General features: G+C 53.8%; 1 protein-coding gene across 2 annotated transcripts in view; it reads right to left on the reverse strand.

The window, feature by feature from the left end:
• Positions 1–5,808: 5,808 nt before the first annotated feature.
• The window catches only part of CHST3 (carbohydrate sulfotransferase 3), a 28,131-nt gene continuing 6,090 nt past the window's right edge, over positions 5,809–27,849 (reverse strand). Inside the window, exons 2-3 of one of the 2 annotated variants that reach the window (XM_032840938.1) lie at positions 8,956–9,180; positions 5,809–7,725 (exon numbers count right to left, since the gene is read on the reverse strand). In XM_032840938.1, coding sequence (XP_032696829.1) covers positions 6,432–7,725; positions 8,956–9,095 — 1,434 coding nt within the window. In that variant the 5' untranslated portion in view covers positions 9,096–9,180 and the 3' untranslated portion in view covers positions 5,809–6,431. Of the gene's footprint in view, positions 7,726–8,955; positions 9,838–27,849 lie in introns of those variants that run through there. The other variant, XM_032840937.1, reaches the window with a different exon arrangement.

The following is a 27,849-nucleotide window of genomic DNA, read 5'->3' on the forward strand; positions in this document are numbered from 1 at the left end:
AAACAAACAAACAAAACAAAACAAAACAAAAAAACCACAAAATTTTTCATGATGAAAGAATTCTACCCATAAAAATGGTTCTGAGTGAATTCTAGTAAGCTGGGGCAAAGGAGAACAGGACTTCTCAGAGCCTTTAATATGCGAATGTGCCCTATAACTTCCCAAGAGCAGTTAGGTGACCACAGTTCTTCCAGACACACTTGGGGACACACTGATGTGGACTCCGGTGCCGGGCCTGCCACGAGCAAACGACTCGGGCCCCCGGCCCCCATTTCCCAGATGGATCCTGCAGACTGTCACTCCTTCAGAGACCTCAGGAAGTACTGGCTCCTTCCCGGGGTTGGGTAATTTGGGGAGGAAGATCAGTAGTCCCAAAAGGCCGGAGAGCAGAGAGAAAAGATGGCTCCAGCCTAGGCTGGTGACTGAGGGGGTGAGTGGGTGGGAAGTTCTCCCAGCTTCTCTGCTCTACGATTATGGCAATTTGTTTCTCCAAGAGGTCATTTGTGGTAGGAAACATAGCCCAGAAATTAAACTAAATATACCCAGTTCCCAGAAGAGTGGGGACAGCGGTGGCGCCTGACTGGTGGGGGAAGGATGGCAGAGATACTCAGGTTGGGATGTCATTGCACACAGCTGAGTTTTAAGGGTTGGGAGGAAAAACGGTTTGAGCTCCCAAGGCCCGGCCTGGGTTGAAGTGGTAGAGGCACAGGTTTGAGTTCGGGGAAGTGGTCCCATTCCTTCCCATCATGACTCTCTTTGTTGTCACCCCCTCACCCCAGGTACCCAACTGCTCACCAGTGCTCTGCCCTTCTGTTTCTTCGAGGTTGCTTCTGTCCCCATCTCCCTTGGGCCCCCAAACCCACAAAGCTTTACCAGCTCTGTCTTCCAGAATAAACCGCCTCCCTTCTCCCTGGGGAAACGCTTACTGCTTCTAGGCCGCTGTTAGGAGACAAAAGGGCCAAAATCTAATTTGCACTACAGTTATGAGGACTGATAGAGCCACATAGCAACAATCTGAAAGGGCGGTGTTAAATTTCTTAGCCCAAACGGTCTTTAGCAATCTCCTCATGTGGTTTTCTGAGATTTTGTTGTAGATCTTAGGTGCCATTTCAATACGTGAAGCAGATCAGTATACAGGTGCTGTGGGTGAGAGGGAATCATTGTCTGCTTTTTCAGCTGACTTTGGAACAATGCTTGTAAACCACGGATTACCTGCCTCATTCTCAAGGAAACTCAGGCTCAGGTAAAGGAAATGATTGGTCCAAGGTCACAGGGTCAGACAGTGACAAAGCTGGGACTTGTCCCCAGGTGCCCTGACCTCTTATCAATGCTCCTGTCCCTGCCCTATAACCCCCCTGGGTGTTCATGTCTCAGCCCCAATTCTGGCCATGAGCTCCAGGAACGGTTCCCACCAGCTCTGCCATCTTGGTGACACAGACAAGTATCATCACAGCCCATGCGTGTAGCCATCCTTCCCTGTGTCTTTCACTGCTCGGGAGCTTTCCTCTGCCCTGCTAGAAGTCACCCCTTTTCCACTGCTGCTCACTTTTTTTTTTCTTGCTAATTTTTGATTGCTGCTGAGAACAAATGCAAAAAGAAAGGCAGAGACACATTTCAGATTTTGCTCACTGCGTGTTTTCATTTTTAATTAAATAAGTCAAGTAAGCCATCAAGTGATGGTTCACATTCTGTTCCACAAAGCAGACCCTTACTGGCGGTGGCCCCTGTGTTTCCAGGAGACGGCAGATGGCAGCCATGGCAAGGACATCTGGGACATAGGACAGCGAGGGGGCTGGGGGCAATGTGGCTGAGCAGAATGGGCACTACATACACACGTGTGGACACACATGGCCACAAAGGGAGTGTCCCATACCACGTGGCCATGAAACGTGACACAGGGCTGAGATCTTGGCAAAGAGTTTGTGGGATCCAGGAGGGGGCAGGGGAGCCAGGCAAACTTTGCCTGAAACAGATGAGATGGAGATTTCTGGGGTGCCCAGTTCAAGCCCAGTGGTAGAGGAAGCAGGGTCTTTTCCCCAAAAAAATACTTGGGTGTACATTGTGAGCTGTGCCCACGGGGATGGCAGCGCGTCCATATCCTTGAAACACACACCTCACTCGTCCCCCAGGCAGAGTCATGGAATGACAAAGGACCCCAGACCAAAGCATCTGGATCTCCCAGCTCTTAAGACTGAATTTGCCAATTCTGCTTCCTCTTTTTGAGGCTTAAAGGGTGGCTTCCACGATTCCTGAAACTGTGGGCAGCTGAGAGGGGATGTGGCCGCATTCAGGAAAACATTCAGGAAGCCTTCTGCCTCTCAACCAGCTGGACCACAGCCCGGCGATCTCCACTAGCAAACCCACCAACCTGGGACCCTTGGAGCTCAGTGGATGCTCCTTCTACTTTGTGCAGATGGGCAACCCCTACTTACCCCTACTTGGCTTCTGCAGATGCATTTCCCTGTGCCCACCCTCCTTTCTTCCTGCCCCAGATAGCCATCCCTTCGGGACCTGCCTTTGCTTTCAGCCTTGGGGACACGGCCATCTGCTCTTCTGGTCCTCTCCTTCATAATCCAGGGCCCAGTGAAGGGCAGGCCGTACGGTCAATTAAAACAGGACCTAATCTGGGACCAGGGCTGGAAGAGACCTTTGGGGTCAGGACCAGACCATCTGATGCTTACCTCGCCAGGCCAAGCGCCCATCTCCTGGGACAGGGATCCCCTGACTTCCTGCTAGAACTTGCTCCATCATCAGACAGGACAGGGGTGGTGTGGAAAGACGCTACTCTAATGGGTTGGGTGGGCCCTCTGCTCTCAGGGGTCCTGTCAGCAGCTGCCCCATTAGACGAGCTCCTGGCAGAAGCTTCCAGGCTGAGGTTACTGGCAGACAGGGAGCCAATCTTCATTAAACATTTCTTTCTATTCATTTAGTTATTTTCAAGTATATGTATCACATAAAGGGACCAAAGGCTAATTTCGTTCATGTCCTTCAACCTTAGTAAGAACTTGGTGATAATGTGCAGTGATGTGGTATGGGGAGGAGGAGGGCCACAGAGCTGAGAATCTGCTTCTTTTTTCCGCTCTGTGGGGACTCAGGAACCCTGCTCCCAAAGACCCCTGCCCCCAACCTGGCGCCCTTATCCCCTCTAGCGTTTACCAACAAGGCCAGAGGAGAAGCCAGGAATAGGCAGCTGCGGTAACAGCCTGTGGGTGTTAAGACACTGCCCTGTCTCACTAAGCCCTGGAATGTTCTGAACTATTTATACAGGCCAGGCTAAAGAGGTCTTCATCAGGAAAAAGAAAATGAGTAAACATTCATTCCTGAATGGGACTCTTGTTCTGGAGAAGCTGGCAGCCCCAAAGGTGAGGCCTCAGCTGCTCCCTCCATCTGCAGGCAGGTAGACACGGTGCAGGGGGTGGGGAGGGGGACACTAGAGCTGGCAAGAGCAGAGATGCCTGGGCTGGGCTAGGCGACAGGGGAGACACTTGCCCCAGATGGGCCACCTTCCTCGTCCCAGCTGCGTGCTGAAAACCCCAAATGCATACCTGAACCAGGTCCCCCAGAGTGTAAAGTCAGTAGTCACCCCACCCTGTCCTTCCCCAAACCCCAAGAGTTCCCAGGCGCTGCTGAGTACTCTCTTGAGTTGTGTCCCGTTTCAGACACCAGGGCAAAGGGAAATACAGCAGAAAGGGCCTTCAATGTCGCATCATCAAAACTACAAGAAAAAAACAAGGTACCTCCTTAAGCAATGCACCAAGAACAGTCCAACACCCCCGGCCCTTGGGCTTTGCTCTTCTCTTGTATTTTGAATCGTCTTCTTGGAGTGTCCTCCATGTATGGCACGAGTCAATGGTTTCTATTACTGTTTCTCGTCTTTCTTGATTTGGGTACAGCTTTGAGTCCCTGCAAATAAGGTATTTTACGTCTCTTTGTCACAAAATAAATAAATAAAGTCAACTTGTAGTGTACAAATTGTCAATGTCCTGAGAAGTCCCAAAGGTCCATTCTCAGCACTGTCCTCAGAGCTCCGGGGTGGAGACCTTGGCTTGAGGCACAGGAAGAAGTCTGCTGTCCACACCAGGGCAGGGGTGGGGGGGGGCAAGAAGAGCCCCAGAGAGAGGTGACTGCCTCCATCCCTGCCCCAGCCCCCACCAACCACAGGTGGGACTCAGTGCAGGGAGCAGGGTGGGGTAGGGGGAGGAAAACCCAGCACTTCTGGGCTCACCAGAAGGCTCTTGGGTCTCACTCTGTCCCAGAGTCAAGTTTTCAGGGCTGGAATCCCTTTGGACCCCAAATTCGAGCCCCTGCACCACTTATTCTGGGACTGGAAAGCCAAGACTGGAGACATCCTTGAATGACTATAGTCCACGGTGATGGAGACCCAGCAGCTCCAATGCGGTCATGGGCACAGACCCCACAAAATGGCTACGGTCCTCAGCGTCTCAAACAGCAGCTTCTGGCCAGGACACAATCCCCATGGCAGCACCAGCTGGACTCAGATCCTGTTTCCCTTGTGTCCAAATTACTCAGACGGAAACTCAGCCCTCTGGGTTTGAAAACAGGACAGATCTGACAGAGGAGTTGTCCAGGAAATCAGAAACAGCCCTAGTAAACTCTGCAGCTCTTCAAGGTCTGAGGAAGACCAAGTTCTGCTCCCCAGTGTGGGGACATTTGCTGCTTGGCCACAGGCCCCTGACTCCCCCCCCAACCCAGGAAATTCATTTGGACTTTTGAGATGTTCAAATCTGGCCTTGTCCTGGGAAAGGGCGAGAGCTAATTTATGTTGCTTCTCGACACACAGCAAAGAACCCAGGTGGTTTCTGAGATTCATTTCGAGCGAGGCTCAAACAGAAAAGCCCATGGGGCACTGTAGGCTGCCATGTGGCCGCCTAGGCTCTGATCCTTCCTCTTCCTCCTCCTCCTCTCCCTCCAGCGGGAGCCAGAGTGCTCTCTGCTGGTCCTCCCAGCCCCCTCATGCCAAGACTGCTTCCAAGCTGCACTCTGGCAATAAGAAAATAAAAAAACACAGACACAAAACAAGATACCAAACTATAAATAACTTAAAAAAAAAAAAAAAAAACCCAACAAGTAGAACACCCAGCCTATCCCAAGTTTAGCAACCCTCTTCCCAGAGCCCTGAAAGTTGGAATTCCAGACACTAACCATGCAACCACGGTGACCAACCACGAGGCTGACCTCTGTACCCTGTCTTCCCAGGGTAGGTGGGGTATCCTGATATGACTTCTCCCCCAAGAGCTCTCTGTACTCTCTTCTGGGCCCTGCCCCACATGAGGCCTGGCAGAAAATGGCAGGACTTGCCAGCTGCCTTTTGCCTCCAGTCAGGCCTGGGGCAGCCTTCACACAGGGTCATACTCTCAGGGATCCAGCCCAGCTGGGACAGGGTATTAGGGCTGCAGTCATGTGAGGCCTGGCCACCCCATTTCAAAACATCCTGCCTGCCAGCAGGGAGGACAGGAATGGACCAGAGGAGATAGCCAGGGGAAACCAAGGTGGGCAGGGGCCGCAGACTCGGCCCTTCTGGGTCTACCTTTTAGTTCAAACCTGGTCAGGAACAGGGTCATGGCCCATGACCGTGTTTCCTTCCCCATCCCCAGATAATTCTAAAAATGTAATGAAAGGCTCCTCATTAGGGGTGTGATAGTTAAATTCTGTGGGAATAAAGCAACAGGGCAGCTTGCCTGTGTATGTGTGTGTGGATTTGGATATCTATGTTGTTTGGGTCTATGTGTGGTATACATAGAGGCCTTATTATTTTTACACATGTGTGTTTTATAGTCCCACGTAGGGCTGATTTCATAACCGGTACAGCTCTTCCATTTGTGAAAATATCGAATCGTTCTTGGTTGAAAAGCCCAACTGCCATCCCCTGACGTTCTGGGCTGTTTCAGTCCCACCCCAGGGATCCATGCAGATTCCACACTGGATGGTGTAGAAATCCAGAAACTGAACTTTGAAGGCTGAGTACAACGGGAGGGCTGCTGTCGACTTGTCTGTGCCCACAGCCCCTTCCAGATCAACACTGGGACTCTGGCCCACAGGGTCTATAGGCATTTATGCATGTTTCTTATATTTTGTGTGTGAGAGAGAGGGAGACAAGAGACAGAGAAAGGCTTGTTGTCAATAGCTCTGGGCCTGGGTGCCTACTCAGGAGACGGCAGCTCCTTAGGTCCTGGCCTAGCGGCCCTCGGGGACAGGCACTGTCCCGCTCTCGGTGAGAGACCCCAGGCCACAGGCTGCGGCACGGGGGGAGCCTACTGCTCCATAAAGGCTGCCTGCCCGGCTGGAGGCCGCCCACCCGCCGGCCGCCCTCTACGGAAGCCACCAGCTCACCGCTGGCCGCCGTAGGAGCGAGGCAGGCAAGGGCGGGTCTTTCCCAAGGAGGGGAGTGCGCGTGCGCGGGCCCGGGGCGCCTACGTGACCCAGAAGGTTCCGCGCTCCTCCAGCAGGCTGAAGGAGCGGTTGGTGAGCGAGGCGGCGTCCCGCGCCAGCCGGTAGCCGAAGAGGCGCATGGCGGGGCCGCAGGCGGCCTGCACCACCTGCGCCAGCTTGAAGGGCATGCCGAAGCGCCACTTCTCGAACTGCTCCGAGGAGTTCTTCTGCGTGGAGTAGATGCCGTTGCCGTCCTGCGCCGCCTGCGTGTTCCTCTGGATCCAGTCCTCCACCTGCGGCGTCAGGGGGATGCCGGCGAAGCGGTACATCTCACGCGCCTTCTGCAGCGGCCAGCGCGCCACGTCCTCGTAGCGCACGAGCATGTAGCGGCCGCGCAGCCAGGCGGGCTGCCGCAGCCCCAGCTCGGCCGACAGCCGGATGCTCTCGCAGTTGCCCCGCAGCCGCTGCACCTCCTCCTCCCCCAGGCGCGCCTGCCCCTCCGCCAGCCACTTCTTCCAGCCCTCGTACTTGCCCGCGAAGGCCACCATGCGGGAGGCCAGCACGGCGCGCGGGTCCCGCACCAGCTGGATGACGCGCAGGTCCAGCCGCGGGTCCTCGGCCAGCGGCTGCAGGAACTCCAGCTGCCGGATGCGCACGGCCTTGAGGGCCATGTGCTCCTTGCGGCGGCAGGCCTCGGCGGCCAGCGTCACGTTGAGGGGCCCGCAGCGGCGGTTCTTGCAGTGGTACTTCTCGAAGACCTTCTTGACGAAGGGCGTGCACACGGGCTCCTCGCAGAGCGAGCGGCTGGAGCCGCGGCGGAACATGAACTGGGTCAGGTGGTCCTCGGGCAGCGGGCTGATGAAGTGCTCCAGCACGTACAGGTCGCACAGGAACAGCTGCTTGAGCACATCGCGGTAGACCAGGGCCGAGCCCGCGGCACTGGCGCCTCCAGACTCGAAGGACACCGTGCGCTCGATGTGCCACAGCGGCTCGAAGAGGTAGAAGATGTTGCCCTGCTGGTTGAAGAACTCACCCACGAATGAGGAGCCGGTGCGCGTGGTGGCCATAAGCAGCACGTGGCGCCGAGGCCCGGCCCCCGGGGGGGGCGGTGGCCCCTCGTCCCCAGCTGCGACCGGGGCCTCAGCCCCGTCCTCTTCCAACGGCTCTACACCCAGCTGCAGACTGAGGTTTCGGAGGCGGCCCTGCAGCTGGGTGAAGGCCGAATCGAGCTCACTCAGGGACAAGAGGGACGCATTGTCGGCCAAGATCAGGGCTGGGTCAGTGCTGTTGGCATCAGCCAGGGGTTGCGGGATCTGCTTCAGCTTGTCTGACACCCTAGGAGGACAAAGGGAAATCGGAGTCAGCGAGTGACTAGGGACTCCATCCCTTATGCACCCCGAAGCCGACTCCCGGGCTGATCACCCAGAGCCTATCTTAGCTGGGTCTGCCTGGAAGCTGACTTGGAGGCAAGGATTTGAGGGTTGTTAAGTAGTTTATTTCGGTCATGATCTCAGGAGTACAAGCAGAGAGATAGGAAGTGAGGTGGGGGAGAAAAAGAGGTCAAGGGTGATCAGGCTGTCCCTGGGGGCAAACCAATTCCCCTGGGGCCTCCTGGGAGACCGTGCAGAACACACAGGAGGATTCTCTTGCCCAAGGGACGTGAAAGGCCAGCTGGTGTTGGCTTCGGGTGTTAGCTTAACAGTGTGCAGGTAGAGAGGAAGTTTGCTGGTGGAAAGCTGCAGGGGCTTGCAGTAGGACCCTGTGGGCACGAACTGCAACAGTCCACACTGAGTGGCACAGTGCCTTCTACACAGCCCAATTCCTCATCTATCCATGGTGGCTACTTTCTTGCAGGGTGTCGTGTTAAGAAAACAGGTCTAAGAAATCCTTCTGTAGCTAGCAGAGACACAGCAGAGACCCGGCACACACTAGTATACTGCCAACCCCAGGAGGGAAACATTCCCAGTGTAGCCGAGGTAAGTACGCACCCCTGGAATTCAGCAGTATACAACCTGGCCAGCTGCACATGGCAGTCCTGCCCACCAGGGTATGTGTACCAGCAACCCCTGCCTTTCCATGGGCTCACCCTCACCCATGGCTTCGGCTGGTGTAGTAGATGTGCTGTTAATGCGAGGCATCATCCTAGCCAAGAAGGAAATTAGCAATAATTGCCATGGTCAGCAAGTACTGGATACCAACTGCATGCCAGGCACTGAGCTAAACGTTTTACATTTCCTAATTTCATCTTTATAAGGAAAGCCCCATCGTTAGCTGTATTTCATGGAAGAGGAACTTAGGACACAGAAAAGTGAATTTGTCCAGGCCGTCCCTACTAGAAAGGGCCTGAATCAGGACTGCAATGCAGGTTGCCTGAGTCCAGAGCCCCAGTGTCACCCCTGTCCATTCCTGGGGACCTGTGCAGGACCATTGCCTGGGCACAGGAGGGGCCTGTGATTACCAGCTGAAGGACAGCCTTTGTAGGTCCACAAAGAGCCCTATGGCTACCTCTTTGCCCCATCCACCCCTCCCTGATAAGGATGAATTTTGCGCACTTGTATTCCTCACCTTGATATGATTTTATTTTCCTTTTCAATGAAGACAAAAACCACCACCACAAAAGCCAGGAAAAGAGCATATTTGCTCCTCATCCTCAGGCTGTGCAGAAAGTCCCGGCAGTCCTGGGGTAAAGCGAGTCCTTTCTCCATGGGGAATGGTGGGGCTGTGGGCTGTCAGCTCAGCAGCATGAATCGGGATCTGGCTTGCCGTCTTCAGGTGGGGGACACCCTCGTCCTGTGAAAAGACCTCTGGTCAGGACAACCTTGTCTGGAGGTGAAGAATGAAGAGTTTTCCCACCCAACTTTTGAGGGCCATGGCCCGGCTTAGCAGCCAGAATCCCAGACCCACTCTCCCAATGGATGAGGTGAAATCAGGTCATTTAAAATGCTAATCAGCCGTTTAATTCATTCATCCCACTTCCATCAACTTATCCTTTGACCTCACACATAATTCAAGGGCAAGGAGATGGAAAAGAATGTTCCTTGAACTAGAAATGTTTGCAACAAGACAAGACTACAAATACCTAAATAAAAAATGGAGATGGACCTATCATAATGATATATATACACATCTACATGAGATCCTTCACCTGGGTCCTTCCAAAATCCCTCACATGGCCTCAGCCTTCGCGACATAGCCCCTCCTGGAGCAGCCAACCCCTACCTAGGTTAGGGTTCCCCCGGTCCCACCACCATGCAGACTCCCATTAGCATCTGAGACTGTCATAAGGTGAGCTGACTTGTAAGATCTGTTCACCGCTGATCATCCTTTTGTGGCGTAAGGGGGTTTTGTCCAGGCCCCTCATTATCCTTTAGCACTAGGCCAGGCACACAGGAGACACCCGAGCATGGCTGCCGAACAACAGAAGGAATAAAGGAATAGATGAACCTCACCGGAAGCTATATACATTTTTAATAGCTGAGCAAATAAAGCATTCCCTGAGGAGCCCATTTCTTGCACTCATCTGCGCAATCCCACACACCTGTCCTGCATCATGAACCCCAGATTCCAGCACAACACGGCCCCCTCCAACTCCATCCAAAAGTCTATGCGTTCTCCATGAGGACGGTCATTCATGGGATACTGTTTGCTCCAAGTGTGGGGAAGGCTTGTGACCTGGGTCAGTGCATCCCGGATCAGCTCTCTTGTGGAAAAGATTTCCCCACAGGAAGCAGCTGCCGTGGACGAGAGAGTAAGAGGGCAGGAAGGTAGGTGCCGGGGTCACACCTTCATCACACAATGGAAGTGACTAGAGGGACAGCCAGCGCATCTGTCCTTTGGGGAAAGCAGTGGGCTAGGGGCTCTGCAATACCAGAAGGCAGATGTGGAAGCTGGCAGCAGAGTGGTGGGCCCCGCTGTGCAGGGCAGAGGGGTGGTGAGGCTTCCTGAGTGTGGGTGACTGAGGAGGGGCTCAGGAGGAAGGAGAGGAGACCTGCAGAGACAGCTCCAGGGCAACTAGAATATTCCTGCCCCTTCCTAATTCTTCTGGGCCTTTTCCCACATATTCATTAAACAAGGACTCCGTAAGCACCCACTCTGTGCCAGCCTCTGGTCTAGGTACTGGGGATACAGCAGCCAGCAAGCAGAGCCGGTCCCTGGCCTCATGGAGCTGACACTCGGGTTGGAAGGGCCAACTGGAATGATCTGGGTGGCTGAGATTCATTGAGTGCTTACTGCTCTGGGCCATATGCCATGCTAAGCGCTTGATTTGCATTTCCTCCTCCGACCCTTACAGAGTCTGGTTAGGCAGCAGTTATCCCATTTTACAGGTGAGGAAACGGAGGCTGACGGGTTAAGTAACTGTCCAAGGTTCCCCAATAGGAGCCCTCATCTCATCATCCCTCCAAGACCCAGGTCATCTGAGCCTCCCAGCGCTCCCCAATCACCCCCACTATAGCATATATGGTTGGGCTTTCCAGCTGATGGTCTGCCTGCCTGTCCTCCCTTCCCAGAATCCGAGCTCCAGGAAGCAGGGACCAGCATCTAGAACGGCACCCAGCATATGCCAGCTGCCCAGCAAAACACAGGTGAGCAAACCTGTCAAAGCTGACGCCTGGCTCAGTGCCTGGCAGGCTGTCAGTGTGAGTTTGCGGAACACCCCATGGGGTACGAGGCCATCCATCTCTCTGGAAGGTGAGACTCAATGCTGAGTCTGCAGAGCAAAAGCGATTAAAATCCTGACTTCCCGCCCTCTCATCTCTTGGCTGGAGAGTTGCATGATGTGAGGGGAAGCAAAAGGAGCTGGGACCAGGAGTCCTGGGTTCTACTTCTTTCTGTTTGTCTACCATGCTGTGTAGCCTTGTAGGAGTGACTTAACTTTTCTGGGCCTCAGTTTCTTTACCCGTAGCATGGAAAACCTGTACATAAGGCTGCCATGAGGAATAGTATCTGGGGCACGGTAAGTGCTCATTAACTACGATAGGGGAGAAACGAGGGGAGAAAAGGCAGGGTGGGTGGAGGGAGTTGCTCTCACTGTCCTCTCCCTTCTGGGTCTTTGGGAAGATCAGAAGTTCAGCCTCCTCGATGATGAAAAGCTCCCGCACCTTCTTCTCCCCTCCTCTGCAAGCACTGTTTCTATTTTTGAGTTGCCATCCCAGTCCCCTCACCCCCCTGAATAATATAGGGTTCCTAAGAACCTTCCCAGCATTGCCCTAAAAGGAAGAAGCAATGGTAAAAAACTCTTGACAGGAAACACAAGGCAGGCTGCTGGTTCCTTCGCCCTGGGGCAGGGCGAAGGAACCAGCAGCCTGCCCTTAGCCTTAGCTCTGGAGGCCCAGTGGAAGGTGGGCAGGCAGGTGAGGGAGGTTTAGAGATCCCAGGAGCAATGTGGGAGGTCCTCAGACCAAGGAGCTGGGAGAGGGCCACAAGGGCCAGGAGGTCACAGGGTCACCAGGGAGGAAGATGGGGCCAAGATGGGAGTCATGTGGCAAAGCTCCCAGCAGAGGCCCTCTCTAAGAAGTGGGTCTATGACATCTGTCAAGGCTAGTCAAACCTCTGTGATGCTCTCTCCCATAACCCAGGGTGCATTCTTCCTTCCTTCGCTCATGGTGAGAATGAAACATTCATGCTTCTCTCGGCAGATGTCCCCTGCCAGTGGAGTACTCAATACCTTTCCTCCCCTGATACCCAGCAAGCGGACTGACAGCCAAAGGAAAAGGTGGGATGCCAGCCGAGGTCCCATTTCCAGGGCACCGGGGTCAATGGGGAAGAAGGCCAGAAGCACGGGCCAGCCCAGCTCTGCCAGGAGGCAGCAGAGAGTGGGACAGCTGCCCTTGGTCCAGTCATCCCCAGTGCTCAGCTCTGGAGCCCTCCCTGACCACCAACCTCTCTGGAGACCATCTCCCCTCCCCCCAACACTTCCCTTCTCAGCATCTTGCTTCATTTCCTTCCTGGACAGAAATGTACTGGTTTCTTGCCAAATTCAACCACTGGCGCGTAACTTCCATGACAGGAGAGCTTTGTCCGTCTGTTCCACCCCTGTATTCTGTGCCCAGAATCCCCGTGCCCAACTCTGTCTGCATGGGGCACAGAGCAGATGTTCAAGAATGCTTGTCGGATGAATGCACTTATGCCTTTTCCAAAGCATCTGGCCCGGCGGGAGATGCTCACTCCTTCTAAGTTGGTAGGACACAGGAAGAAGGAATAGCAGCTGTTCCCTAGATGAGTAAACCACGTGTGTGCTTACGGGTGTGTGCTCCGAGTATATGCCCTGAGTGTGTGCTGCAGGCAAGTAACTACAAGTGTGTACCATGGGCAAAACTTCACACTTGGGGTTTCAAACATCGGGTCTCTCGAATTATCACTATCAATCCGGGATGTCATTTTGAGAATGAAGAAACCAAGCCCTGGGGCTTTCAGTTCAAGCCCCTACAGCGATGTGCTAATGATGGGAGGAGGGCAGAAAAGCCCCAGGGGTATTCCAGACAAACCTTAGCGAAGGAATAAAAAGAGAGTAGGCTGGGCTAAGGCCCCAACTCTACGCACCAACCTCCCTATCCTCCTCTCCCCTTAGGGGCCTTTCTGGCCAGGCCTCCCCGCTGGCCCGCGAGGGACCCCCACTAGACAACAGTTTTCTACTTGGATGCCTCCCCTAAGGGAAGGTGGGGTCCCAGAGTCTGCTGGGAGCAGAGCTCTGATAAGCGACGAGCCCTGCCAGACATTGCATCAGGCAGCAAAACTCCACTCCCCTCAATTGCTAGGGCCCAGAGCCACGGGGCCGTCCTTCCTCCTCAAGATTGCTCACACTCCAGAGCTCCAGCTTCCTCTCCCAAGAACAAACTCCTCTAGGATCTCCTTAGGGGCATGGGCCCAACCCAGAAGAAGCAGCCAAAGGTAAAGGTGTGTCTCACCTGAGAGGCTGTGGATGTCCAAGAACTTGTGAGAAGCTGTGGGCCACAATCACGAGGTGGACCAGGGGCCAGAGGGCCAGCCTGGTGGGGGTGGGGCTGCACCAGCTCCACCTGGAACAGACCCCAGCTGCCCCTCAGTCCTGTTTTGCTCTGTGGGGATAAGGGGAACACACCCTACCCCCATTTGAGAGTCGCTCTATCAGGGCCTGCTCAGCCCTGTGAGCAAAGCATCCTGTGTGAACCCCAAAGCCAATCAGTGCATGAAATACAGGGTCCCAGAGAATAGTCCCAGGCCTTCCAGCACCTCTCACACCAAGCCCGGGTCCCTGGGTGGGGTGGGTGCTGACCCTGTGCTCTGGGCTTTGCCCAGTCAAGGTCCGCAGTGGAAGCTGGTGTCCAGGATGTCCAAAAGAATAAAGTGTCCTTTCTACCACCCCCATGGACCCTGAAAAAAGATGGCTCCTGTCCTAACACTGTAGAATGTCAGCACCTGGAAATTTTCTGACCTACCTTTACTCATTTTTTTATCTATAGAAGTTCAGGCTCGGAGAGACCAAGGCATACCAGTGGATGATGACAAAACTCCAACTACTACGTGGGTCTCCTGTCTCCCAGGTTAGTGATGGCCCTGTCCTCCTTTAACACTCTCTTGTAGCTTAGCCTACTTAAAAAGCTTCATGACAGGGGCACCCGGGTGGCTCAGTTGGTTAATCGTCTGCCCTCCATTCAGGTCATAGTCCCAGGGTCCTGGGATTGAGCCCCACGTCTGGGCTTCCTGCTCAGTGAGAAGCCTGCTTCTCCCTCTGCCCTCTGCCTGCTCTTCCCCTTGCTCGAGCTTGCCCTATCTCTGTCAAATAAACAAGTAAATAAAACCTCCTTATAGGGATGGCAAATACACCGCGGTCACACCACCACTCAGCAGTCCTGTGCCTAAAGCAGACATCACTAATCAATCAATATCCTCTCTGCAGTTTGAGACTCGATGTAGCCTCATAGGCCTTCTCAATGCAGCACCAATCCATTAGCATTGTCCTGTGAGCAAAAACCGATTTGCCCTCCCAACTTTACAGGATCCTTACTGGCTACCAAATGAAACTCCTCACCACCTCTTAGTCTGGCATTCTACACTCTAACCTCACCGTGCAATGCCAGCCCAAACTCTTACATAAACTCTCCACTCAAGCACATGTGCCTTGTACACCAATCCTCTGAGCCTTCCATCCAGCCCATGAAGCCCTTTACTGAACAAAACACGCCAACTATAATCCATGGGAAGGTTACTAAGAACAGAGAAGGCATCAAACATTTGCAAACCACCCCCCCAAAATAGCTTTTTCAGAAGAACTGTTAGGGATATAAGGTTCCTACAGCCCCACCCTTCTCCCTCACGTGGCCTGTGCCTTCCTGAAGGGGAGCGGAGGCGGAGTTACGGAGAGCTTAGGAAATCTCCCAGAACCGCTGCCAATCCGTTCCACACCAGGGCTGGCAAAGATCTTTACACGGCTAATTTTATATTATTACTCACATGCCTTTATATGTTTTTATGAATGAGAGCCAAAACTTAAAAAAAAGTCTCAGGGCTTCCCCACAAAATGTTTTTTGGGCTCTGTGAAAAATGTGGGCAAGCCCCCCGGGGTGTGTCTTGAGTGTGAACCTGTCCGCTATGGGTACCACAGCCGGAGGTGGAGGCCGGCCGCCTAAGGAAAGCACGAGGGTAAATCGAGATGATACATGGTGCCCCTTTTTTCACACATCAGACTGGAAGACAGCGTCTTCCGTGACCCTGTGTGCAGGTAACGTTAGGGAGAAAAGAACTGGCAGACGGGCAAACACGCGGGGCTCGCCAAGTGCCTGCACGCCCTCCACCTCCCCCCAGCCTCTGGGATTATCAGCAGGACGTGGGTGGAAGTGACGTGAGCCACTTCAGAGCCTGGTCCTTCAGGGGATCCCACACGTCCCTCAGGCCTTCTCTTAGCCACACTGGAGACCCCAGGTTCCAGCTGGCTCAGTCCAGGTCCTGAGCTGCGGACAGGGAAGCCCCCCAACCTGCAGCAGAGGTGGCGTGAGGGGAAAATAAGCCTTCGTTGGGTAAAGCCACTGAGATCTGAGGGTCTGTTACTGCAACATGGCCCGCTGCATCCTAACTAATACACAGGATTCTCTTGTCATGCTGCTGGAGTGTTCTTTTTGAAGGACAAATTGGCACAACCATCCCAACTCTAAGTGTGCACACTCTTTGACCCAGCAGTTCCACTTCCAGAAAATTCATCCTGCAGCTACATGAGCACAGTCCCAACAAGGCCACACAAAACAGTATACCGTTCGTGACTGCAGAAGGCTGAAAATAACCTTAAAGTCTGTTAACAGGCACAAACATAAAAACCCAAACAAAAAACTAGTGAGATAAATGAGGGTCCATTTGTCAGTGCAATACTCTGCTGGGGTTAAAAAGAGAGGCAGCTGTGTATGGGCTGATGGGAAAAGCTGGTCAAGATACAAGGGATACAAACACGGGACAAGAGTGTGTGAGGTCCAGTGATACCTGTGTAAAGTCAGGGTGGGGACACAGCCATGCTGGTTCGTACACTGTCCCTAGAGAGGAAAACAAGAAGTTGGTTGAGAGTAGTTGAGGGGAACTGGGACACAGGGGTGGGAATGGGGACCCACTGTTTGCATACACCTTCTTGTTTGTTTTGAATTTGTTACCATGTTTACTGGTTACGTTTTCCAAAGAAAAGGAGTGGTTATAGGGGCGCCTGGGTGGCTCAGTCCGTTATACATCTGACTCTTGGTTTCAGCTCAGGTCGTGAATCTCAGGGTTGTGGAATCCAGCCCCACGCTGGGCTCCATGCTGAGTGTGGAGCCTGCTTAAGACTCTCCCTCTACCCCTCCCCTCACTCATGCTCTCCCCCCCCACCCCCCAGGGAATGCACTTAAGCTGTGCACAGCAAGCAATCCTCAACCCATGACCCAACGCCAATCAATTGGTATTGACTGCCTAGAGCTCTTTGAGAAGACAGAGGTCAAGCTTGTTCGCCACGAGACAGAATGTGGTGGTTGATTAGTGATGTCTGCCATGTGTGTAGGATGGGAAAGGGTGGACACAGGCATTAAATAGGGGCCACTTTTACTTTAGGAGGATAGCCTAAGAAGGCTAAGAATCTCTAAGCCATGGAATTCTATTCTTCCCTCCCTCAGGTGGTCTATTATTTCCATTTTGGTCATGCTCATTACTACAAACTTCTGTGCTCATTTGTGGGCTTGGAAGACTTTTAGTCTGATTGCTCTGCAACAGTTCAACCAGAAATGCATGCAAGTCTGTATCCGTGCCTATGGGTGCATCAGAGGTGAACATGTTCAGGAGAAGCCCACGACTGCTGTGGGGGGAACAGGGTTGCCTTTCCTTATGGTCACACGGCTTTCCCATCTTGCTCTGCCCCTTTGCAAAGATTAACTCCACTACAGCATTTCTGGGATCCCCGGGTAGGCAAAAGCTCTCAACGCGCAAGCTCAGGAGCCCCTTCCCACTCTAGCCTACTTACTGACCTTTCTTGGGAGACTTCAAACCTTTCTGTGCTTTGAGTATTACACACAACTTGGATGAATGTTGGGGATACTGAGTGAAAAAAAAGCCAGTCTCCAAAGGTTACAGACTGCATGATCCCTTTTATGTCAAATTCTAGCAATGACGAAATTGTAAAGAGAGAAGAACAGATCAGTACTGTCAGGAGCTAATAAGGCAGGCGTGGGGGCAGGCGGGAAGTGATTACAGCTATAAAAAGGGTACCACGAGGGACCTCCGTGGTGCTCTATCTTATGTGTCAGTCAGTGTCAGTGCCCTGGCTGTGAACTTGGGCGAGAGTTTTGCAAGATGTTACAAGGGGAACTGAGTGCATGGGATCTTTCTGCATGATTTCCTAAAATTGCATGTGTGTCTGTAATGATCTCAAAACTGAGAACATTTAACAATTGGGGAGGACGGACTACACTTGCCATGATGAACACCGGGTGATGTCTGGAATTACAGAACCAGTATATTGCACACCTAAAACGAATACAGCACGGCATGTTAACTCACTGAAATGAAAAGAAAAACTTAAAAAACGTAAAAAGCTTAACTGAAAAGAGAAGGAAAGGAAAAAGTGTCTTATCACAGAGGCAGGGTCAAAAGGGGACTCTGGAAATACAGCTGGAGGCGGGCAGTAAGACTTAGCAGAATGGCTGTCCTGGGGCAGAGACTGGATGAGTTGAATCCAAACTGGACCCCTGAGCTTGGCTTTTTGTAGAACCACGACTGGCCATACCCCTGGGGTCTGTTTATGTGCAAGGATATGCTTGGGGGCTTTTTGTGGGGGAGGCTGAGTGAGGATGAGGAAGCCCCATCCTCACAGCAGGGAAGAGAGAAAGGGGGGACTTGAGGGACCCACACGGTCTGTGACACCCCCTACCCCACCACCGGCTTGAAGGCCTGGCGTGGGCTCTAAGTAGGAGGAGAGACACTGGGAGCAAGCAGAGGGTCCATGTGAGGCTACAGGAGACTTGGTGTGCAAATGATGCTGCCACTGGGCCCAGAGACCTCCTGGGGAGAGCTCAGCAGGTTGGCCAGGTGCAGCCTTGGCAATGGCGTAACACGGGCACTCACGGTGAGAACATGGGACCTCTGGGTTATCTCTGAACCACTCCTGGGATTTACCAAGGGGCGGAGCAAGCTTCTGGCTGCTTTGGGCCTTGGCGCAGCTCCCAGGTGAGGAGGAGGAAGAGGAGGGTTTGACCTAAGGAGGAACTTGTAAAAAGCTGAAAGTCGGGGAAAGTACCTAGTAAGCCTCTGGATGATAAAAGCCGGGCATAGGGCAGGCATCTGCAGAGTACTTGCTCTGGGTCACGCAGGGGCCGAGGTGCTGGCAGCAGAGGGAGGGAGAGACACAGTCCCCGTCTTAGAGGAGCTGAACAATGATGAGCTAACACTGACCGTGAATGTGAACGAGGCATTTCCAAGCACTTCACACGTGTAAAGGAATTTGGTCCTCAGCACAACCGGAGGAGGAAGGTGGGGCAACACCCTCCTCGCTACTACCCCTCACCCCCACTTAGGGCAAGGAGAGAACAAACACCTGTCCTCGGGCACAAGGCAGAGCTGGGTTTTGAACCCAGGCAGTCTGGCTCCACGGTTCAGGAACCCAACTACTATGTCCTATCACTGAGACAGCAGGTTTAACCCAGCCATGGGAGCTGCACGGCAACAGGCAGCTCAGAGTTCCAGGCAGGGAACTTGTCTGCCAGGACCTGTCACCTACTTGCTGTGTGACTCTGGACAACCGTCTAGACTCTGCCTGCCTCACACGCCTCAAAGAGACACACGTGACCTCCAATCCAAGGTTCTTGGCGTCTTGGAAGAAACATCCTTTGAAGGCACAAGGCCTTTGCTGGCCTTCCGGAAAATGGGAGCTTGCTGGCTGTCCCAGATAAGCAGCTGTTGCTGGCTGAGGGTGACAGCTGAGTAGAATGCTGCTATCCTGCCCAAGCCTGTGGCCGGCTTGTGGCCAGCGGCCAGATCCCAGAGGCAGAGTGGCCTTGAGAGACGGTGTGATGACAGGCAGCAGAGAAGATGGGGAGATAGTTCCTGTGGGCTCCGCTCTTCCAGAATCCAGTTCAAATGTGGCATTCTGGGGCACCTGGGTGGCTCAGTGGGTTAAAGCCTCTGCCTTCAGCTCAGGTCATGATCTCGGGGTCCTGGGATCAAGCCCCGCCATCGCCATCGGGCTCTCTGCTCAGCGGGGAGCCTGCTTCCCCCTCTCTGCCTGCCTCTCTGCCTACTTGTGATCTCTGTCAAATAAATAAAATCTTTAAAAAAAAAAAACAAAAAAACAAATGTGCCATTCCACCTGGGGGCCAACCTGGCCCACCCCAGCTTTCCTCCACCTGCCCAACACGCCTACCCCCCAAACCTCCCCAGCCGAATGGGCCCCACCATTAACAAAGGACACAGGAAAGAGCACAGTGGGGTGGGCCTTCAGATGCATAGCTGTCCTGCTACAAGGGGGGGGGCGGCGGTGAGGTGGGGGACACCAAGTGAGGGGTTCTTCCTGCTCCAGCTCAGCCACTCAGTAGCCTCGTGACCCCAGCTGACTGCCTCACCTCTCTGTGCCTCATCTGTAAAGAGTTAGGAAGAGGCCCGTATTCGTTCCCTGTAGCCACTGTTAACACACCACCATCAACTCAGCGGCTTAAAACAACAAGTACTTATTCACCTGAAGAGTTCTGAAAGGCAGAAGTCCAAGACCAGTTTGGACTGAAATGAGGGTGTCCACAGGCTTGCCTTCCTTCTAGAGGCCCTAGGGAGAAAATCTGCTTCCTTGACTTTTGCAGCTTAGCTTCTAGAAGCTACCTGCTTTCCATGGCTCATGGCCCCCTCATCCATCTTCCAAGCTAGCAACGACTGGCTGAATCACTTTCTTCAGCCATCACTCTGACTTCTTCTGTCCTCATATCTCCCTCTTCTCAGGACCTGTATGCTGACGTTGGGCCCCCTGGATAATCTGGGGTCATCTCCCTGTCTCAAAATCCTTAACTTAGTTCCACTGCAAAGTCCCTTGACCTTGGGAAGTAACAGGTGGAGGGGGGGGATTATGTGTAGACATCTTCGAGGAGCCGGTATTCAGCCTCCCACAAGCATCTCCCTCATGAAATGGGGACGACCAATTCCATGCTTAGCAAGCTTAGCGTCTAACCAGTAAGAGGCCCGGGATGCTTAATCCCAGCTGGGAATGAGGATCCCTCTGAGAGCTTTTACAAAATATCAGGGCCTGAGGTGCACTCTCGAAGATGGGTGGGGCCAGCGGCTGCACGATGGAATTTGTAGCAGCTCCTTAGGGACTCTGTTGGGCAGCCAGGGATGGGGGTGACTCTAAGAGGCACTGAATTCATGTCAGCCATTATTCTTACTCCCCACAGCTATGTAGCACTGAGCCTCCATGCCCAGGAGTGTCCAATAGATGTTTGTTGAATTACACAGAACTGAATCACTCCCGGGGCCTTGAACTGCCCCCAGGATGGGATAGGAGGGGTGAGTGGGTTTCTCACTGTCGCTTCAGGGCCTGAAGAAAGAGGTTCTGTGGCCGGAGGCCGAGGACTCAATCCACTTCACACCCAGAAATGGCTGCCTGGGGGAGGCGGGTGTTGGAGTCCGTCCTCCTCCCCGAAGTCCAGTCAAGGGGGCCCGCCCTGGGCAGAATCCAGTCATCAACGGGCCATTGTTAGTGGAACAGAGGGGCTCTGTGCCCATTTAACACTTCCCTCCCTCACGAGGCAGCTTCCAGCTGAGGGCTGGCTTCTAGAGAACTGCAAGGCTGGGGAGGGGGCCCCAAGGCTGTGAAGGGGGAGGATTAGACGTGGGGGCTGAGAGTTCTCTGGCTGGAGGAGGAGCAGAGGCAGCTTAAAACCTAGCCAGGCCCGGGTGCTGTTGCACGGGCTTCCCTGCCATGCCAGGAAGAGGTTCCGGGAAAAGCTGGGGACCCAGGGACAGCCACTGAAACCTAGCAGACCCCAACCAGAAGGAGGGAAAACAGCTTTCTCCATGTGGTGGTCATGCTTGACTTACCTTCTTCCCTTTAAAAAACCAGAAAAGGTGAAATCTACATGGTAAATGCCACCTTTCATTGCCTATAGAGGAACAGTGTTTTCAAAAGGGCTGGGAGGGTTTTATGTTCTGCTGGGGATTTAAGAGGTAGGTAAGGTAATTCAACCAGGGCTGGGCATAAATGTGCCTTTGCTTTGCAGACGGTTTCTGCATTCGGACTTGGTATTAATAGCGTGAGCTGGATTTCAGGAGACTGGTGTTTAAGATCCTGAAGACACTGCCTGACCGGCACCCTCAAAACATGTCAGAGACCCAAATTCTTGTGTTAGCCATCAGCGGTTCTCATCTGTTGACTAAAGCAAATCTTCTGAAAAGGGTCTGCTGGGAGTACAGGGCCTTAAAAGACAATCTCGGTTGTCTTTTGGATCTGAGTTGGGGTCTGGGGCCAGCAGCAGTGGCTGCACCTGGGAGCTTGGTGGAAATGCACATTCTCGGGGCCCTTCACAGACCTCTCCAACCAGAATCTCAGGGGGGTGAGCACAGCAAGCTGTTCCAACAAGCTCTCCAGGTGAGTCTGGTGTAAAGTTTGAAGATCACTCTTCTGGGGGATAGTTTTCAAACTCCAGCTCACAATCAATTTGGTAGGTCAATAAGCTTTTTAAAAAAAGTTCGCCAGAATGGTGTAGAACTGAAAATGAGTGTATCATGTGTGATAGAGATACATATGGGCTCCATAAAACTTTTGTTTCAGTTCTGTGTATCTTTGTCTGAGGTTTTGGTCCAAAGATTGAAAACCACTGTTCGGGAGCTGGTATGTACCAACTTCAACCGGCTCCCCTTTTGTAACTGGTCTCTATCAGGAGGTTTTAAAGGGCAGAGCATCTGGGTTACCCCCACCTCCAAGCAGCCCCCACCCCATCCCCACCACACTACCCTCATGGACACGGGGAACAGATGAGAGGGGCTGCTTTGGGGCACACAGCGTCCTTAGAACACTGGCCTAAAAGTTAAACTAAACTGCATTTCCCCAGGTTTATAAAACTTTCTGCCTCTCTACTGTCCCCTCTTCTATATGTATGTGCCTAGAGAAGTACGAGCACAAAATAGCTAACTGGTTACATCTGGGTGGTGGGACTGAGGGGTGAGTCATTGCTTTCTTCTATTTGCCCCTTTTACTTGAATTTTGCTTAGTAAGCATCTACCACTATTATAAAAACTCTAAACTCATTCCTTAAAAAAAAAAAAATACAAAGCTAAGGGTCCATTTCTGCGTAGAAACAGAGACAAGAAAAGGCATTCCCACGGGAGGACAGGCAGCCATTAAGCCCAGAGGCCAAGCTGCCTAAGGGGCCATCGTGCCTGGCCAAAATCTACCCTAAGGCTGAGCCCAAATCCCACTGTCCCCAGAGTGCTCCCTGATCCAGTCCCCACAGCACAACCAGTCCTCCAGAGGAATAACACTGCATACCCTCCTCCCCAAACACACACCTCTGTCACCCTTTCCTCCTTAGAAGCCCTTTTGCTCCTCCTGGTCCTCAGGCCAGCCCTGTACCCAGCCTGGATTTTTACCACCACCCTTGCCTTCATTCTCCAGATGAGAGCATAAGGTTCAGAGAAGCTAAGCAACCTGCCCAGGGTCACCCAGCTGGAGATGCAAGGCCAAGGCATGAAGGGCAGGGTCTGCTGACATTAAACCTCCAGTACACTGCTCTCCTGGCACTATTTCTTTCTCTACCTTGCTCCATTCTTATGAATTAGAGTTAACATTTGCTATATAGCACCACATAAATATGTCAGGAAAGAAGGGAAGGATGCAGAGAGGAAGGGAGGGGAGGGGGGAGATGAAAGGAGCAGGGGAGGCCTAGGTCACCCTCAGTTCCACCAAGTACAGCAATGAAGGGTGGACCTGTCTGTGTGAGCCCCAGCACCTAGGGGACCCTGAACATGCTCTCAGGCTGGCCAAGAGGCGGTATGTCTGGTCAGATCACCAGCGTGGGGCCCTGACGCCCCAGTCCACAGCTGCAGGCCCCAGCCCAGCCAGACAAGAAGGGAAAATGGAAGAGAGGCAGCTGGGAATGCAGGAGAAAGCCACCCTTGGAAGCTAAGGGGGATGCTGGGGCTGCGGGGGGGCCTTTGTGTCTCATGAGTGGAGTCCAAGGTGACTGCTGAGGGGGGCTGGGATGTGGCTGCCCCACAGCCTGGGAGGGAGCACTCACCAGCTTAGCAATGACCCCGAGGCAGGGGTCACACTAACTGTCGGGGACAGCTACTCTCCAGCTTGTGCCTTTCACCTTATATCCATTTGTACTTTTCCTATTGTGTACCATGGGCATGTATTACTTAATTTATAAAATTTAATCAAACTAAAAAACAAACAAACAAACAAACAACATTAAAAGCAACTACCAGTTTTCTGCCTATAGAAGTAGAGGCAAAGTTCTTTTGGGGTGAGACTCTCATTTTCGAAGACATTTTAACAGGCCTTTGAATTTAAGCCGAGGCTAAGCCAGAAAGGACAATCCGGAGACACCGAGAAGTGAGACAGCCCCTATAGTCAAACGTAAGTCTACTTTCCCTGCAAGAAAAGTGACAACTGCCCAGAAATTCTTACTGTGGTGGTTGGAAGGAGTACCTGGATTGGGTCCCCTTCCTTCTGGGTGTGGGGGGGATGTCCACCCCTGAAGCCAAGGGGTCTTGGGGGCTAAGGGGAGCAGGGTCAGGAGGAACCACCCTGCAAGACCATGGAACCCTGGGGGATCCCCACATATCTGTGGAGAGGGCCCCTGGGGGTGGGCTAACCTGGGACTTGGGCATTAAAAAGGGGACAAGGGACCCCTGAGAATCTGGCCCCTGTCCGTTGAGTCACATGCCCGGTTAACCCCTAAGCCAGGTATCTGGTGGAGGCTCTTTGTTTCCAGGCCAGGCCCACTAAGGTGGGGCTGGCCGCTCTGGTGGGGGAAGGGCCCAGCCTGGAAGCCTGCAGAGGGCCCCTAGGCTTCGAAAGTGCTCCTGGGAAAATGGTAACTCATACTCTTCTCTCACCCCAGAGGGCCATTCTCACAGCAACATGGGAGCCCAGTGACTGCAGAATGAATCAGAAATGCAAGCCTGAGAACAGAGCTGGCCGATACCCGTGTCACCCGTGTCGGAGGGGAGGCTAGCTCCCCACTCCTGTCCTTGCAGACAGAAGACTTCACAGTCTCATTTCTCCTCTTTCCAGCCAAAGGAATTCAGGTGAGCCAGAAAAGCTCTCTAAGCCTCAGTGTCCTCACCTGGAAGATGGGGCTAACCGTGCCTCCCTCGTAAGGTTGTGGAGGGGGAGGGCACAGTTTTGCACAGGGCTGGGCTCCAGCTAGGGCAGCTGGGGCGGGCTGGGGCGGGCTGGGGTGGGCGGAGCTGGGAGCCCAAGCAGCAGCTGCTATAGCCTGGCATCCTGTGCCTGCGGGCGGGGCTGAGGAAGCTGGCGCTCAGCCCCTCTCTTGACTCACACTCCTTTTCCAGGTCTGGCCCACCAAAACCAGAACAGACACCCCCTGCATGCCTGTGTTCCTTCCAGAGAGGTTAAGATTCATCCCCAAAGGGCCACATAATCAGGGTCTGCCCGGCCAAGGAGCTGGGTGTTTTCTGCCACTTCCTTGGAGATCCAACATCTCCGTGAAACTCTGGGGAGTGATTCACACTACTGAAAGATGAAAACTGTCTGGGCACTTCCTGTCTGCGCCGTGCCATTTGGCAGGCCTGGGTTCATACACCCTACCTCCTGTGACTCACTTCATTTTGTAGCTGGATCGCAGAGTGGCTCAAAGCGTAGGCACAGTTAGGGTTGGACAGCTGAAGGTTTGCAGTTTGGCTGTGTGACCTTGGACAAGTCACCTACCCTCTCTGGGCCTCAATGTTGGCATCTGTAAAATAGGGCTACCTCATGCAGTAAGACTGATGCAAATAAATCACTCAGCCTGAGAATGCTTAGTCCATAACGAGCTCTCAGATAACTGTACCTACCAGGAAGACAGAAGCCTTTAGGACCTGGCAGAGTGCTGGGGACACAGCTCAACCAGGCTTTACTTTTTAAAAGTGCTTCCAACAATGGAATGCCCAGACTTCCAATCAGAGGCCTGGCAAGGATATACTTTTGGAAGTCCCTCATGCCTATCACCACTTCCAGAAGCTTCTGCCACAGCTGAGCTTACAAGTAAGCAGGTGGGAGGAAGCTGACCTGGCCTGGCTACTCAGGGCCGGAGGGTCCCTTGCAGGACTTTGGGCACACGGTCATCAGAGAACCAGAGGGCAAGAGAGCAGACTGGCAGGTAGGCGGCAGACCATGAGGTCATGCTTTCCCAGAATGACTCAGTAGTGCCCCTAGGCTGTAAATGGTGAGCTGTGTGCTGTGGCCTCAAGGCCTCCCTGTCTCCGTGCCACCCCCGCCCTCCCTGTGGCTTGCAAGGTATCTCTCCTTCCCCATCCTCTCCTGTCCCCTCCTTCCCCCAGGCCCATGACTACAGCATCAGGTCATAGCTCTGGGCTGTGACCCCCATGCTGCCTCTGTCCTATCTCTCCAATAGCCACATGGACAGAGTAAACTGCCAGACAGACTTGGATTTCATTATTGCCTCCGACTCCTCCTGGCCAAGTGATCTGGGGTGAACCTCAGTTTCCTCATCTAGAAAATGGACACATGGCTAACAACCTTGCTGGGCTGTACGGGTCTTAGTGAGACGGTCTGTAACTACTTGGCACGAAGCAGGCGCTTAGCAAATGGAAAGTATGGCATTCAAGGGCCTCGATGATCTGACCTCAGTTGACTTTTCTAGCGGCATTTATTTAAAAAATAAGAAATAACAGCTCATTCTTCTCGACACTTACCGTACGCGAAGCATTGCTCTGAACATTTGTATAGGGACACATTTTATTTTCCTATTACCCCCATGTGATGGGTACTGTTACATCTCCATTTTACAGTTGAGAAAACTGAGGAACAGAGATGAAGCACTTTCACCATGGTCACACAGCAGGTGAGGAGCAGGGCTCGCCTTCTCTTGCCAGCAGCCCACCTATGTGGGCTCATCACAGCTGGACCCGAAGGTGGTTACCTATACCCAAGTCTGCTCTCCCCTTCCAGCCTGGGGGGCACCTTTTGTCACCCCCAGGCCACCCTGCAGTGTCGGGCTTGAGCGGGCATGCAGTACCTGCACAGGCGAGGCCCAGGCTGAAGCACCTAATGTGTGCTCCCTGGGTGGTGGGGAGCACTCGGGGGGACCCCCCTACTTCTTCAAGAACGTCTTGAGGGCTGCAGCTAGAACCAGCCTCAGGAGGCAGGCTGCCTGCTGGGCTTCCTCTTCTCTGCTGGGGGAAAGGACTCAGCCACAGGAGGCCTACATTGCCTGGGAGGCAGGTCTGAACCCTGGAGGGGCTGGAAAGACATCCTTCCATAAGGGGACAGACCTGAGAACCACTTGCTGATGGGGTTGAACAGTGGGGCACCCACCACCCCACCTAATTCAAAGGCGCCTCCAGGAGGGTTTCAGGCCCATTGTCAGGACCCCAGCCCAGCCCAGCACATAGGATAATGCCTGCAACAGGTCACGTGCCCAGGGTCCCACTCTCCTGTTTCCACCTAGTCCCACACAAAGCCTCTGGTCCACATCAGCTGCTTCCTCCAACTCGCACGACTCCCCCTACCTTGCCCAGACTCTGATCACTCCCCTACCACCCTGGGAGGATAGACACTGTCCTATCCTGCGTGGTGAAGCTTCATGTCCCATCTGTTGCTCTCGGTTCCACAATCAGGTGGGGACTCAGGGGGGACGCCAAGGGAAGCAAGACAGACGCTGTTCTCACAGAGCTCGCTGCCCGCAGGAGACCACAGACCATGAAAGCAGCCATGGCCACACAGTGCAGTGTAGTGTAATGAGAGGAGGGTGCAGGCAGCCACAGGGAGGGCTGCTGACCTAGGCTTCCAGAGGGGACACTCAAGGGGAGGCCAGAGGCTGAATGGGAGCTGGCCATAAGGAAGGAAGGAGAGGCTGGAGAGGCTACCGAGAGCAGGATGCCTGCGTCTGGGGAATGAGGACGGTATGGAACAGGGAACAGGGCAGACAAGGGGAAGGGAGGCTGGGCCATGTGATCCATATCACAGGGCCCGTGGAAGCCACCGGCACCCAGAGCAGCTCGGCACCTACTCCAGGGTGGGGGTCTGTCTTGCTGGAACACCCCTAATCTGCCAGCTCCTCCTCGCCAGTTTAAATCCCTTCCCCTGCCATCTGTGCCACTTCCTGAGCCCAGGTCATTGCCAAGGGGAAGCAGCAATCAGCCGATGGTCGACCTTGCAGAAGAGGCCCTCCCACCATCACGAGTGCTCTGTGCAGGTCAGCCTGGGGACGGGCCGGGGGCTAGGAACTTCCACCCACAGGGCCCTCACAGGGCTGTGGCGACCCCCGAAGCCAGCCTCCCCTGAGCCGCCAGGTCAGAAAGCAGCGGTCCGGCCCGGCCCATGATGAAGTGACTGTCCTCTCAGGCCGCAGCTCGGGCAGTGTGGCTCACACACGGCGGGGCCCGGAGCGTGGCTCCGCTCTGCTCACACCAGCCGGGGGATGCAGGCCACCTCTCCTGCCTATCGGCTTCTGGGTGCCTGTCTGCGAAATGGCAATCCCAGGGTGTCTCCCCCACGAGCTTCCTGTTGAGAACCGAGCAAGTGCAGGCCCGGGAGGCCTGAAGGGTACAGTCCCCGCTCAGGCTTCCTGTGTACTTGCCCGCTAGACACCTGCACCACACGGAGGGCAGGAGGAGCGTGTGGAGAGCCAACATCTTCTCAGATAAAAAAACAAAACAAAACGGGGCCTGACCTTGCCGGTCACAGGCATTTCGGTTCTTCATTCTGCCCCACAGCCCGAGGCTGACTTCCCCTTCCTCACAGGTGCTGGGTTTCTATCTCAGGCCTCTTCAGGCAGGTCTGTCCTTGACCCTGCAGTGATGAGCCCC

Source organism: Lontra canadensis, unplaced genomic scaffold (genome assembly GCF_010015895.1).
Source record: "Lontra canadensis isolate GAN:19392208 unplaced genomic scaffold, GSC_riverotter_1.0 scaffold3, whole genome shotgun sequence".
In the NCBI taxonomy this organism is placed as follows: Eukaryota; Metazoa; Chordata; class Mammalia; order Carnivora; family Mustelidae; genus Lontra; species Lontra canadensis.